Here is a 13,973-nt window from a genome sequence, read left to right as displayed (position 1 = left end):
ACTGCACATGAGTTTGGAAACTTGTGCCTTAGGAGACTTTAAAGATTTATGTACAGAAGTATACCACTGACATTAACCTCTTTTTTACCTACTAGAACAACGCTAAGAAACAGTCAAAATTAGGAAGATACAAACTGTTGGTTAAAAGCACTGGTCATTAGATTTCTCTGAAAGAAAACCCTTCCAGAATGTGGGGCCAGTCAGACACAAGCGTTGCTTACTGAATTGTCTTTGAGGAGTTGCCCTGTGGAAAGGTGTAGGTTGCCTTGCTCAGCTCCATTTGCAGAAATTGACAAAATTGTATAACCACAGCAGGGAGGTGTGGCATGACTTGAGGAGAGACCAGGAGATGTAAATGCTTTAATAAGTTACAGAAAAATCGCAAAACAAATGAAATTGCAAGATGCTACATAAACATCTTGATTTTAGATGTTATCTATAACTTGATGATGCATACATCTTGATGTCTCTCGTGATTCAAGAGCACAATAAGCTGGTAAAATGTATGTATAGCATCCAGAAGCTTCACTTTAAGTAGCTTTGGCTGGCAGCAGGACCATTTGATGTGACACCTTACCACAAGATGTTTGTATAATACAAGACATTTATATAACATCTTGTAGATCGTGTATAGAAGTATATTGTATATGCTTCTTGTGCATTGTATATGCACTCTTGAATCAATTTAACAACACAGATAAGCCTTGCCTGGTACACCAGAGTACAGACTACACTGTTTATTGTATTATGGCAGCACCTAGAGGCCAAGAAAAGAATAAGGTCCACCGTTAAACGACGTTAAACGGGCCCGACCTCAGAAGTGTGCACAGAACACACATTTCCTTAACTACGCAGTGATTACTGCAGGAAAATCCTTCGACTCACGTTTTTACGCCCCCCACCTTGCTAACACAAGCTGCAGCCACTGCGATCGAAGGAGAAAGGCAGGGGCGAAGCGTCGGGCCTTCTGCCCCAGGGCAACGCGTCTCTCCCGGGGCAAAGGCCGGGAGAGGCTCGGAGAATGCCCGGCCCCTTCCAACAGCGCCGCCGCGTCCCACGGGGCAGCCCCGCTCCCCCTCGCCCAGCACGTCCCGACCTGCCGCGCTGCACGACCGAGGGAAAGGCGGGGAAAGGAAGAAAGGAAGGAAGGAAGGAAGAAAAAGGGGAGAAAAGGGCCGCGCTCTCCTGCGCCGGTACCTGCCGAGCCGCTGCTGCGCAGGGAGAGGTCGAGGCCAGGCGGGGGGCTCAGCACGGCCGGCCGGGGAGCGGCGGAGCAGGGCGGCTCGGCCTCCCCCCGCCTGCGGGAGCGGCCGCCGCGAAGCCCCGCGGCCGCGGCCGCGGCGGAGGCAGAGCCCGGGGCGGTCCTGCCGCCATCTTCCCGCCGCGACATTCAAACCCAGCCCCGCCCCGGGCGGCGGGAGGGCGGCCCGAGCGGCAGCGGGGAAAGGGTACGAGGTGGGGAGGCTGCTCCCCCCGGCGTGTCGTCACCACAAAGCGCTAGTTGTCTTTGCCAAAATAAGCCTTTGCTTAAGCAGCGCTCGGGAGCGCGCGGTATTCGTGCTGTGCAGGTGAAAAGCCGAGGTTAATTAAGGAAGGCGACGGCCTTTGCTTCAGCGGCACCAGCACGCCACGAGCACACGGGCCTACCTGGTAGAGCCGCTTCACCCTTGCGGGAAGGAGGCTGAAACGTTAAACAGAGAACAGCACAAAGGACAAACAGCCTCGCTTGGTGGTTCGAATGGCTCAGCCAAAATAACAGCTTCAGATTCTAAAAGAGCAGGACTGGTTTTATCTCTCCTCAGTGCTTCTGCACTCTCCTCAGAAGCAGTTCAGTAAAAATTCTGCAATATCCAAAAAATGCATGTCTTTGTCCATCACCCAAAAAAGTGCTAAAAAGCATGATATCAAAAAATAGGGCTTTTCTAAGTTGCTTTTGACTTCAACTTAAGGAAACATACTAATCTTTCCAGAAATATCAAGAACTAAGGGTGAATATTCAAAGTGGTTCCAGGAGCACGAACATACGTAGTTATTTCCTGCTGTCCACCGCTGCTGTGTTTCACTTTGGGTAACACATGCACACATGCTCCACTCTCTCAGAAAAACCTTCTCTCCATGTTCTGCATATCTCTACAGAGAAATGGATCACAGCTTGGAAATCTGCCTTTATGGGAAGCGGCACCAGTGCTCATCATCTCAAACACATACACACACACACTCTCTCTGAGGCATCAAAGACCCATGTCCCTCTTCTCACAGGAACAGGTCATTGGCCCAGAAACACTGGGAAAACAGCCAATACTAAAAAGGACTGGGGAGTCAGGTGTGGAAGCAACAGCCTTCATTCCAGTTATCTTCCTTTGCAAAAACCTAAAGCTTCTGTACCCATCTTTGTCTTGCAGAAAGAACTTCTGGCAATCAAAGATGAGCATGTATTCTCAGTCTTGTCACTAAAGCAATCTCTCAAGGTTAAATGGAAGCAAAATCCTTTAAGAACAGTGCTGTCATTTCAGGCAATTATATCTGAGTAAGTGTAAGGAATGGGCTAATGGTAGAGTCAACATATTTAAATCCTCTTTAAAATCAAGCAGCTCAAAAAGCTTCTTTTGTTGTTAATGTTTACAAAACCAGATGCTAACAGTAGGCCCTTCTGTGTTTCAAAGCCCAAGCATCAGACAAGTACAACATGCACTTCAATTATTTTAATGAATTGACACTTGGAAAATGTATCCATTCTGCAACTCTAAAGACCAAAAGTTAAATATATTAAACAGAAGAGGCATACTGAAACCCTTTGCCGAAGACTCCTCACTGCAGAAAACAATTCCCACAGCAGACTAACCATTTCCTGTATTAGTATTTAAAAAAATATTGAAGAAAATATCTCAGTATTCTACTTAGAAACAATATATAAACCTATTGCGCCAGAAAAAAGACCAGAATAAGCACTGTTGATACTCGAAATGCTCACAGCATAGACATGTTTCACTTTAACATGTAGTTTTACAACTGCAGCACAAAATCTATTACTTCCTCATGACTTCAGGTCCACTGAAGTACACTTCATGTCCTCCTTGCAGCTTTGAAAAAGCTATTTAAAACATTAAAGGGCACATCTATCTTAATTCTACTCTTTTTTTTTAAGGGGGAAAAGACAGGCTTTGCTAACAGAAATTTTTAATTAATTAAAAATAGTTTACAAAATTTGAGGACAGACCTACTTTACCAAAGCAGGAAAATAGGCTAACTAGCAACCAGTCGAAGAATTTGGTTCCGTAAGTAAGTGCACAGCTGGTTCATCAAGTCTCTGTTCTGTCCTTCAACCCAGTGCATTTCTACTAACACATCATTTCCTTCTTTCTTCACATTCATTAAACACTTAAAGAGAAAACATCTACTAGTTTCTTTGGGGCTTTGTTCTTTTTCAACTGTCAGATTGCTAGCTTCCTCTGAAGGGCAGGTTTCCTCCTTTGCATCACCAGAACCTTTGCCAAGAGATGTTTCTCCCTGCTTTGCTTCCATCTCCTCTTCCTTCACAGGATCACTGTGTTCTTCTTTGGCAGCAGATTCCTCTGGTAGCTCATCACCTGTGGTCAACTGGACATCCTCATTAGGTGCCACAAATCCCATTTCAGAGTCTTCAGTTTTGGGGTTTTCACAGTCCAAATTGTTGCTCACACTCTTCTGGCTGTTCTTTTCCTCTTCCATTGCTTGCAGAATATCTTCAGAAGCTCGAGGAAGCTCTCGCAACTGCCTTATTCTCTCTCGTTTCTTTCTCCTTAAATGAATCCAGGAGTTTTCAATGGCAGTCACAAACAGGTTAACTTCATCTTTTCCACAGGGAACACGTTTATGCTGAACCTATTGCAGAAAACAGCAGAATTTCATTCAATCCTCTCACAGTTACACTTTCAATTAGAATGTTGTTTTAACATCTAGTATTTCACACTGTACCTTCAGATCAGTGAGAATCTTCTCCACCCAGGCTCTAACCACAGCAATAGCTTCTACAGCATCCCAGCCCATAGCTGCCGCTTTGATGGATAACTCTTTGACTGTAGAAGCCAAGACCATAAATGTAATTGGTTTTCGTGGTTTTTCTAATTTTCTTCTTTTAGAAGGAGGTGACTAGAAGTAGAAAGAAAGAAAACAAATTACAAGTCTATGCAGTATTAGTGGGGTGACTTTTGTACTCAGAAGACATGACAATTCTATAAGACATGACAATTAAGAGCCATAATGTAAGCCACTAAACAGTCATTCACACAGCCTGTTTTACTTCACCCTCAAGAGTTTTAGACTAAAACCAGCTAACAGTATCACGCACTTTACACTAGCCTGATGGACAGAGGGAGTTTATCCTCAGATGTTGGGCAAAAAGCTTCATTGGTTCCTTCAGACTATTAGCTCTCTGTGAGCTGAGAAAATGCAGCTGCACTTGGGAATAGAGGTCAACTGCTAATATCCACACTTTGATCCAAGGTCACTGAAGCTCTACTTGTGTCCTCTGTAAGGTTGGTTATTGTCTATACCTATCTTCAAGTATATGAACATCCAGATCCAAAAAAGCAACTGGCTCACATTTAAGGTGAACGAGCTCCACATACATTCATGTAGTCAAGTCTGAGTTAGACATGATCATAACTATTTGGTAACAGAATCTACATGTTAAATTAAAACTGAGTTCTCAAAAGGAAGCTTAAATTCAAATCCAGCCCCAAACTTAGCACATTTTTATTACTACTAAACTGCTCTCATATTACAAATTATCCTTACTTTCACTGAAATCCATAGGAAGTTCCTACACTGGCTTCCTTTTCCCACCCTGAACATGGGTCACTCATGAATCACTTGTAACAACTGCTAACAGACCACCAGTCAGCTAAGAAATTCCACTGTCCATACAGCCCAGCACATCCAATGTTCCAATCCAAACAAGACCAGTTTGTATCACAGTAGTTATAGCTCATTAGCCCCTTCCTAAGCAAGAGGCACAATCACCAAGCAAATCAGGTTAAGCTACTTACAGGTACTTGTACATCATCATAGAAACTCCATGCCAGTGCCCATCTCATGGTGCGTCCTTGACAGAATTCAGTATGAGTAACTTTAGGAACCTATGCAAAGAAGTAACACAAAACTTCATTTCAGATTCACAAACAACATTGCTCTACTGCACACATTTTTAAACAAAGCATATTTTCTCGTGACAGAAATGGAGATTCTTTCTGACACAGCTCAGAGACATCAGGGCCACCTGAAGTTGGCTAGTGCCAAGCCTGATACCACTGCCCACTACTCTTTATCTGCTCCAAAAAAATCAAATCTGCATTTACACTGCCTTTAAATCTAAAACTCAGATGTTACTGTTGTCTAGTCTTTCCATGCATGGATGCTATAAGGCATTTATGTATGGTATGGAGAATGTGTTAAATACTAGCAAGATAAAAAACAACCATCCCACTTCACTCTGATAAGCAGCTCCAAAGCATAAGCCCAGGGCCTGCATAGAAGGAGAAAAAAAGGAAAAAAAAATCTGCTACTTTTGAAAAAAGAGAGAGGAAAATCCTGTCTCTATACTAGAACTTTTCCTGCCTTTCTATCAAAATTTCCAATAAATACAGCAAATGTTAGGACAGTTTGAACAATGAGCAGACTTTCTGGAATATTTCTGCTGCATCCTAATGTGAGCCACAACACAATATGTGCTTCATTAAAACAAACGTATTCTCGGCTCTGATGCAAAAAAGATTACAAACCTGAACAAAAAGAAAAATACAAAAGGAAACAAGGTTTGCAATGATTTCTCTAACTTTACTAAGACTGAGGCGCAACAGTTCAAGGACAGAGATGAAAATCAGGTGCTTGAAATTTTGTGCCTAGCTCAGCATCTGCTTTTAGCATGGAATTTACAGATTCCCTATGGCCTGTAATTCATCTTTCTGGGAATTGATTTTATCATGTATTCGCTTTCCTTCCCCCATATATAAGGACAGATCTCATGATCACTTTCTGTGTATGGAAATGCTATGCTATGCTTCCTCCAGAAAGCCATCAAAATGAGAATAGCAGCACAAGGTTCAATTTTACTTGGTGCCAGAATTGTACACAAACAAAACAATGCTGTCGCTTAAATCATTTTCCAATTTCTTCTATCAACAAAATTGCTAGATTTCATGTAAGCTAAGAGGAAAGAAAGTTAGATTTATTTTTTTTTACAACAACCCTATGAGGCTATTTTGAAGCAGGAACCCTGCAGGTTCTAGAATGGATGAAGACATGCTTCAACACACAATAAAGACAAAAACCTGGAGACAGTATTTACTACCTATCTGTCAGCTTTGAATCTACAATAACTAAATCTTAACTGTTTCCCTAACAAGGCATTGCAGTTCCTTCTTGTAATAAAAACTCAGTAAAATAATTCTACAATAATTACCCAAGTGCACTGAAACATAGTATATATTGTATAGAACATATACAGGGCATCTATGGACTCTGTACAAACTCACCCCCTGGATTCGAAGTTCTTCTTTCAGTGGTGCTAAACTGCATTTCTTCCCCAGCATGCAACTGTACCATCTGCAGAGAACACATTAGCCAAGTGTTTTACAAATAGAGATCAACTGAAAATGGCAACTACCAGTAAGAACTACTTGGAGCAGAAAGCTGCCAGAACAATAGGAGATTTAAAACCAAAACAACAACAGCAACAAAAATCACACTTAAATGGAGTGACTAGGACATGGCACAACAAACTTAAGACCAGAAGGGCCCAAAGACAGATTGGACAGGGAAATCTTTTTGACCTTTTAGGAAATACATTAAGACTATTACTGAAACAATACCTAAACAACCAAGAATTTTGTTTCAATAAGTGACCCTAGTTATGTGGAAGATGTTACACCTTACAAGAATTTGTTCCAATTTCTCCACTTTCTTTGGAGAATGAATCAGAATAAAAAGGAATAATCAACTATTGACAAGCATTTGTACCTCAGAAGCAGACATATTGACTACTCCTCCTGCTCACCATTAACTTCCTTATCCAGGTTTCCATAAACTAACCCATATTTCATGAGGAAAAAAACAGGGGAAAAAAAGGAAAGAAATTAATTTTCCCACTTCTGGTGAAGCTTACCCTTCCACACAGCTCCACATCTTCAGTATCTCCAAATATTACAGCTCTGTTCTTCATCTAAATTATTATTCAAGCTCTACAACCCCCTCTTCCATATTTTTTGATTACTGGATCCAAAAAGCTTACTCATAAATACATATATGTAATGTATTGAAGGACAAAAATCAGAATTCCCACTATCAAGGGACAGTTTTTTCAAAAGTATGCACCTAAACTGAGGGCAAGCACTTTAAATTGTTCACATATACAAATTAAATATTCTGTACATTAAAAAAAAAGGATTATCAGGGTGACAATTAGATGAGGTTCTACGCAATGCTCTGCCTAGAAGGGTCTAAACAAGACAAAAGTAAAACATTTCTTGAACATAGAAAAGGCAAGCTGTATCTCCTTTCTTAGGGCACTGATGTACCTATAGTAATACACACGTACAATTCTGGCAGCTGTATTTTAGAAGGATATTTTAAAAAATAATTAAAAAAAGGAATTTTCCAGAACAGCTATAGATATTAACCTACAACACAGGGGGAGTGAAAACCTGATAGTCAGAAAACTCAACTGATGTGCTATCTGCTTATGTTCTCCTAAAGAAGGCAGAGCTGCTAGTTACCAAAATTCAGCCAGGAAAAGACAGAAACTTTTAGGTAATGAACAGATAATTAGGCAATGTCATAAACTCTCCTCCATGCCAGAATGAGCCTTGACTGTCTTTAGCAAGTGTCTGCTATTTTAGCTGCAAGTACATCATGGCTAGGCTTCACGAACGAAGATTTGGGAAGGGCTCTACCCAACAAGTGTCACTCATATAGGGGTTTTTTGTCTGCTTTTAAATACCTCCAGCAATTAGTTCTAATTGTTTGATGCTCAGGAACGATTACTGATGTGCATGTATCACTAAACAAACCAAACAGATACCACTAGACTACAGCTACATACCTTACTTAAAATATCATTTCCACATGATTTCTGCCAAATATGAAGGTAAAAGGTGTTTGGTTTGGGGGTTTTTTAACTGGAACCAAAAGCACTTACCGTAACCGCTTTTTAAGTTGAAGACTATCATGAATAATTCTTTTGACAAATTCTAGTTCTCCTCCCTCAGCCATGATTTCTGTGATACCTCCTGTATTTACAGAACTGGGAGGGGGACGCCGTGGATTTCGAGAATTTACTCCCTGGATAAAATAAAAAGGAACATTTGACATGAATATTTAATGAAATGTTCGTCTTGTTTTGTTCACTGCTTTCTGTCTTTAGTCTTTTAGTCTTTAGTTGGTACCAAGCATCACCACCTCTAGTTATCCTCCCCCCATCAGCACCACGGATAATAGACAAAGATATATTCCAAATAAGCATAACAGTGAAACTGCTACAATCTCAAACCTAGGTAAGCTACTTGCCACACATCAGGATCCTGCTAATATGAAGTATGTGGTTCCAATACGTGTAAGACATGCTGACTACATGCATCTACACAATTACAAACTACAGTGTTTTATTAAATCTTAAATCTTTATTCTACTGGCCTGTATTACAGAGTTACATTTCTGACTGCATTCAGTGGGTATTGCAAGACCTGCTCTGAGCTGTATGATACTGTCTACATCACTAAGGAAACAAAAAATACAGAAAAGCATAATGCCAGAAACTAATTCCTCTGCACCACTGTTATGCAGCAGGCACTTGATTACAGATTTACTAGCTGTCTAGTTTCCAAACTAATTCTCTAAGACAGTAAGAACTTGTGCAATGCTACAGCTCATCCTCCACTTTCGGAAAGGTAACAGTTAAGTCTTCAAAACTCCCTTGAGGCCACGGGGTGAGGAGGGAGAAGACTTAAATGCTATTTCATAATGATCTGGGATTTTCCCATCCAGTTTCCCCAAGTAAAGAGGTTAAAAATTGTTGCTACCTTCCCACTAACAGAATACTGAAGTACAGGTAACATTCAGTTTGTGAGCTTACCTTTGCTTCCAACTGGTTGGCAAAAAAGGGGGGGTTGCACATGCAGAAATCATAAATGATTTCAGATTCTTCCTTCAGTGCATCCATTAGGAGTGTCTTCTGTGGTACCTTAACCACTATTAGAAAATGTGAATTTGGTCAGTAAGGAACTTCATATTCTATCTAGCATGCCATATACATTACACATTGTATAAAAGCTGTACTTTATAAACAATACTTTCTATAAAAGACATGTAACAAATACTAGCATGCAAATAAAGACTTCAGGTTGAGGATCTGCATACAAACAGCTTGTATATTTATACACAGCAGCAGAACCACAAGTCTGTTTAAAACAGTACGGACTGCATGAGTTATACTGAGTTCTCCAATACAACCACAAATGAGCTTTAAGGGCTTCCAACTACAGGCACTACAGCTTATCATGAGGCATGCTCCTTTGCCAGCCTTTTTTCCAGTATAGTGAAACCCAACCACACCACTAAAAGTTCTGTGATGGCAGCAGTTAACAGAAATCTCTCTGTTTTCCAAATCAAGTTCTGGATTTCAAGACTGACATGGACAATAGACTAAGATATATTGTTCATAAGGATGCTTCCAAAAGCCAACAGAAGCAAAGTTTTTATTTCAGAGCTGATAAAATGCTTTTTAGTACACTGAGTTCCTACAGAAAATTTTCCAAGATCATTCCAGACCAATTCTGGCATACTGCTATTGCTACCACAGGCATTGTTAGGACCTCATTCAGAAATGAGGAAAAAGAACTCTATCTGTACAAGATATGCCTATGTGGCAGTGCCACGCAATTATCCAAGGGGAGCACTCTAGGTCACCTAGCAGCAGAAACAGCACAAACACTAAGAAATACTTCAGTAACAGACGAGAAATTCAGAGATAAAAACACCCCAGGATGAAGTTTAACTTTCAGTTTTTGTGAGGAAGAATAGTTCTGTATCCATACATCCCATGCTAGATGAGCTGGTTTTTTGGTTTAAGCACACAAGGGCCTCAGTAATACTGAGAATATTCTGCTTCAGTAAAAACAGTTGAGCGTGTACTTGGAAGGAACACAGATTCTGATACGCCACTGAACACAGCAAAAATACATCACAACATTTGTATACTGATAAATACCTTATTACATCATACCTTTTATAAGATCAGACAAGTTATTCTGTTCCACATTCTTCTTGGCATAATTGAAGCACATGTCATCCACTTCTGTTGCAAGAAAATACCAGCCATTTAAGGTTGCTCCGAGTAATGGGTATATGCAAGATGCCCCTGTCCCTGCAGGAGTGAAAATCCATGAGAAAGGCAAAGTAAGTCTCTGGTGTTATACCTAGTGTGGCTGTTAACTATGTACTTTTTACAACAAAAAGAACTAACTTCACAAAACGCTGATTACTGATCATCTACTACTCAGATCTTTAGTGAGCTTTATTTTCATAATTTGAAAAATAACATTGTTAAATATGCACTTTTAGTAACATAAAGAATTTAATAATCTAGAATAAATTTCTAGTAAATTATTAACTTTGTTTTAAGCTATTTTCCTTCTGTACAACAGTGATTAATTTATATACAGAAAGCCAAATGCATTCTGGTTTTACTAAAGCAAATTTTAGTTTTACTACCACAAATATATATCTCTTCTGCATTTTTCTATTATCTATCACAAATAATTTACTTTGATTCATAGAGCAACGACAGAAAAAATTCTGTTCCATCAGAATTTCTCGGATGCCCAAAACTATCAAAAAACCACAAGTACCAATTAAGATAACTAAAAAGATAGACAGACAGACAAAAACTTGGTAACAGAGAGATGCTAGCACAAAATAGTTACAGCATATCTAGGTGGTCAAATTACCAATAACTATTAAATTCAGGATTAAAGGGAATGAATACAAGGGAAAGGTATCCCACCACCACAAAACTTGAGTTTAGACATATATCAAGAATCTGTTATACTGACTTATTGAAACATCCATGACAATGTCTGTCAGTAGGCAAAAGCATGGGGTAACTTCCAGCACTGCTGTAACATCTCTCTTGGATGATTTACTGCCTTCCCAGAGCTGGAACACGAAAGCTCATGCAAACTCAAACTGAAGATTTTGCAGTATGTGGAGGACTTAGAGGATCTGTCTCTTCTACCCAGCCACCTACCATGATGAAGTTCAGAGAAACATTTTCAAAACTGAAAACTAATATCAAATGCATAGAAGCTGGCTAAGAAATTTAAGTTATAAAAGGAAAGCATCTGTGCACACAGCATGTGATTGATACAAACCTGGTATCCAGCATAACTCCAGCTAAAAATACAAGTCAGCAAATTTCAGGAGATAGAAAAATTCCATTATAAAAAGTCGTGCTAGCAAATGCCAAGAAAACAGAAATGTAAAATCTGGCACAGTTACCCAGATTCCTGAATCCAAGCTTTGAGGAAGTCAGTGTTTTAATTTTAATGTCAAGCATTAAAACATGGGTTGGAAATTAAATTCCAGCTTCTCTCACTTTCATTATGAGTTTTCTTCGGCACAAAACAATCTTCAAAAACAAGCCTTCGAAACTGTAAAGGAAGATTCTATTGACAAAATAAAAGATCTGAACTAAATTCAAATATACTTCTACTGGTGCCTTTTAAATAATTCACATAGAATAACCAAAAATTTGGAATCTAAATGCCAATTTTATTATTTGTATGCAGAAGTTCCTACAGAGTTTGCCTTTTTTTTTTTGTTTCCAATGAAAAGGAAATTATGTGCATCAGTGTACATCTTATAAATTCACATTTCTACTGAGTAACTGTTTACATTAATCTGCTGCCTAATCTAAATATTGTCCTCCTATTACCCAATAATCCAGACTGAAACTGAAGAAACTACACTGGACAATAGTATCCATCTGCTGATGCTTAGACCACTTTAAAGAACATTTTTCTACAATAAACAGGAAAGCTTTGACCATCTACAACCAAAATACAGCTTCACTAGCATTTGCCCTGTTTTCTAATTAAGCCTTTTCTACAATTTAGCTTATGAAAATAGATAAATTGAAATAAATTAAAATAAAAATCAGAGTTTAAAAAGGACAGATCATTCACCTGTCAAAATACCCATAAAAGCAGAAAAAATGTTATTAAATGGAACACTAGAAAATATTGCGATGCAACTCACAAAGTCTCTTGTGCAGACATTCAAAAGTAAAATCAATAGATTACGAATTAAACACAATTCATTGGTTAGAACATTGAGAAGAAATATGATATTTTCTTTTTTTAAATTCTTGTAGAATGACATTTTTGCCTGTAATAGTAGCAGCCTAATTTTTGTGTACCACAGAACGCTCAAGAGAATTCAAGGATCCAAAAAGCCAAACTCAAACTTTTTTTTGTATCTCAAACTTCACGTTTCCCTGTGGGTGTGCAACAAATTATACCCGCTAGTGCCGCTGACGGGAAACAATGAAATAAACATTTTGATTCGCCAAGTACCTATGTCGATGCCTCGCCTCAGCACTTGCTTCTCAGCATCCTGGTGGCCGATGAGATCCTCAACCCAGTGGATGTAGTTCAGCCTCAAGGGGACGGTGGGAATGAGCCTTTCCACGGGGATATCGATGGTAAGCCCGAAATCCTCCTTCAGCAGGGTGCACGTCAGAGCCCTCACTGCCTCGGGGTCCTTGAAATTCAGGCTGAAAGGCACAGGCAGCGCTTTTAAGGGCGCCCGGGGGCGGACACACACACACACGGGCGCCTGCCCAGCCCAGCCCAGCCCAGCCCAGCCCAGCCTATCCAGTCCCATCCCATCCCGCCCCGGCCGTACCTCACCCTGCCGGCGAGGGTGGTCTGCACGTGCTGCTGGAACTCGGGGTACTTGCCGGCCAGGTAGGCGAAGTCAGGCGGCTTGTCCTTGTAGCGGTTGCGGGCGTGCATGGACTTGTTGAGGGCCATGGCGGGCCGGGCTGCGGCGGGCCGGGAGCGCCGGGAGCGCCGGGAGCGCTGCGATGCTCCCCCGCCCGGCCCCGCTCCCGGCGCGCACCGCGGCCCCGCGGGCCGTACCAAGGCGCGGCAGGCGGCGGGGGGGGCAGCCTGGCACCGCCCCGATCAGACCATCGCCTGCCGGGCAGGGGGGGGAGTCCCGTCTGTTGGGACGGAGAGTCTACCAATGTGTTTCCATAGAATCGTGGAATGTTGCGGATTTGGAAAGGACCTTAAAGATCATCTACTGCCAACCCCCCCCTGCCATGGGCAGGGACACCCTCCACTAGACCAGGTTGCTCAGAGCCCCATCCAACCTGGCCTTGAGCACTGCCAGGGATGGGGCATCCACAATCTCCCTGAGCAACCTGCTCCAGTGCCTCACCAAGCTCACAATAAATAATGTCATCCTAATATCCAGCCTAAATTTCCCCTCTTTCAGTTTGTACCCATTACTCCTTGTCCTGTCACTACAGTTCCTGACAAACAGTCCCTGTAGCCTCCTTCAGATACCAGAAAGTTGTTATGATGTCTCCATGCAACCTTCTCTTCTCTAGACTGAATAGTCCCTACTTTCTCAGCTTGTCTTCATAGGGGAGGTGCTCCAGCCCTCTTATCAACTTCGTGGCCCTCCTCTGGACTTGCTCCAACAGTTCCATGTCCTTCTTATGTTGGGGACATCAGAACTGTACACAGTACAATTGTAATGTAAATGTTCTATATTCGGGCATCATCGCTTCAGTGTTAGCTGCTCGATTAGTAGAAAGGCAAATAAATAAAATTACAGAAACAGTTGTGTTTTTCTGGCGGCTGCTCTGAGGCTCACAGGCAGCAGCGTGAGGAACCTCCACTCCCACAGTCATATATATATTACCCACCCAA

General features: G+C 41.2%; 2 protein-coding genes across 3 annotated transcripts in view; both read right to left on the bottom strand.

The window, feature by feature from the left end:
• The window catches only part of POLQ (DNA polymerase theta), a 54,319-nt gene extending 51,754 nt beyond the window's left edge, over positions 1-2,565 (bottom strand). For both annotated transcript variants that reach the window (XM_051778770.1, XM_051778771.1), the window contains exon 1: positions 1,198-2,565. In XM_051778770.1, coding sequence (XP_051634730.1) covers positions 1,198-1,390 — 193 coding nt within the window. In that variant the 5' untranslated portion in view covers positions 1,391-2,565. The remainder of the gene's footprint in view (positions 1-1,197) is intronic.
• A 122-nt stretch (positions 2,566-2,687) lies between these two features.
• On the bottom strand, positions 2,688-13,151 carry METTL16 (methyltransferase 16, N6-methyladenosine). Its single transcript, XM_051778773.1, has 9 exons — positions 12,937-13,151; positions 12,606-12,805; positions 10,256-10,396; positions 9,107-9,222; positions 8,174-8,316; positions 6,513-6,582; positions 5,028-5,117; positions 3,955-4,128; positions 2,688-3,861 (listed from the first exon to the last, which is right to left on the bottom strand). The coding sequence occupies exons 1-9, from the start codon at positions 13,062-13,064 to the stop codon at positions 3,244-3,246; spliced, it is 1,680 nt and encodes a 559-aa protein (XP_051634733.1). The 5' UTR covers positions 13,065-13,151; the 3' UTR covers positions 2,688-3,243.
• Positions 13,152-13,973: the final 822 nt, after the last annotated feature.

Source organism: Manacus candei, unplaced genomic scaffold (assembly GCF_025592945.1).
Source record: "Manacus candei isolate 608988 ecotype Guabito, Panama unplaced genomic scaffold, ASM2559294v1 h1tg000014l, whole genome shotgun sequence".
NCBI lineage: Eukaryota > Metazoa > Chordata > Aves > Passeriformes > Pipridae > Manacus > Manacus candei.
Note: the sequence above shows the minus strand (reverse complement) of the source record. Positions and strands in the feature narration are given on the sequence as shown.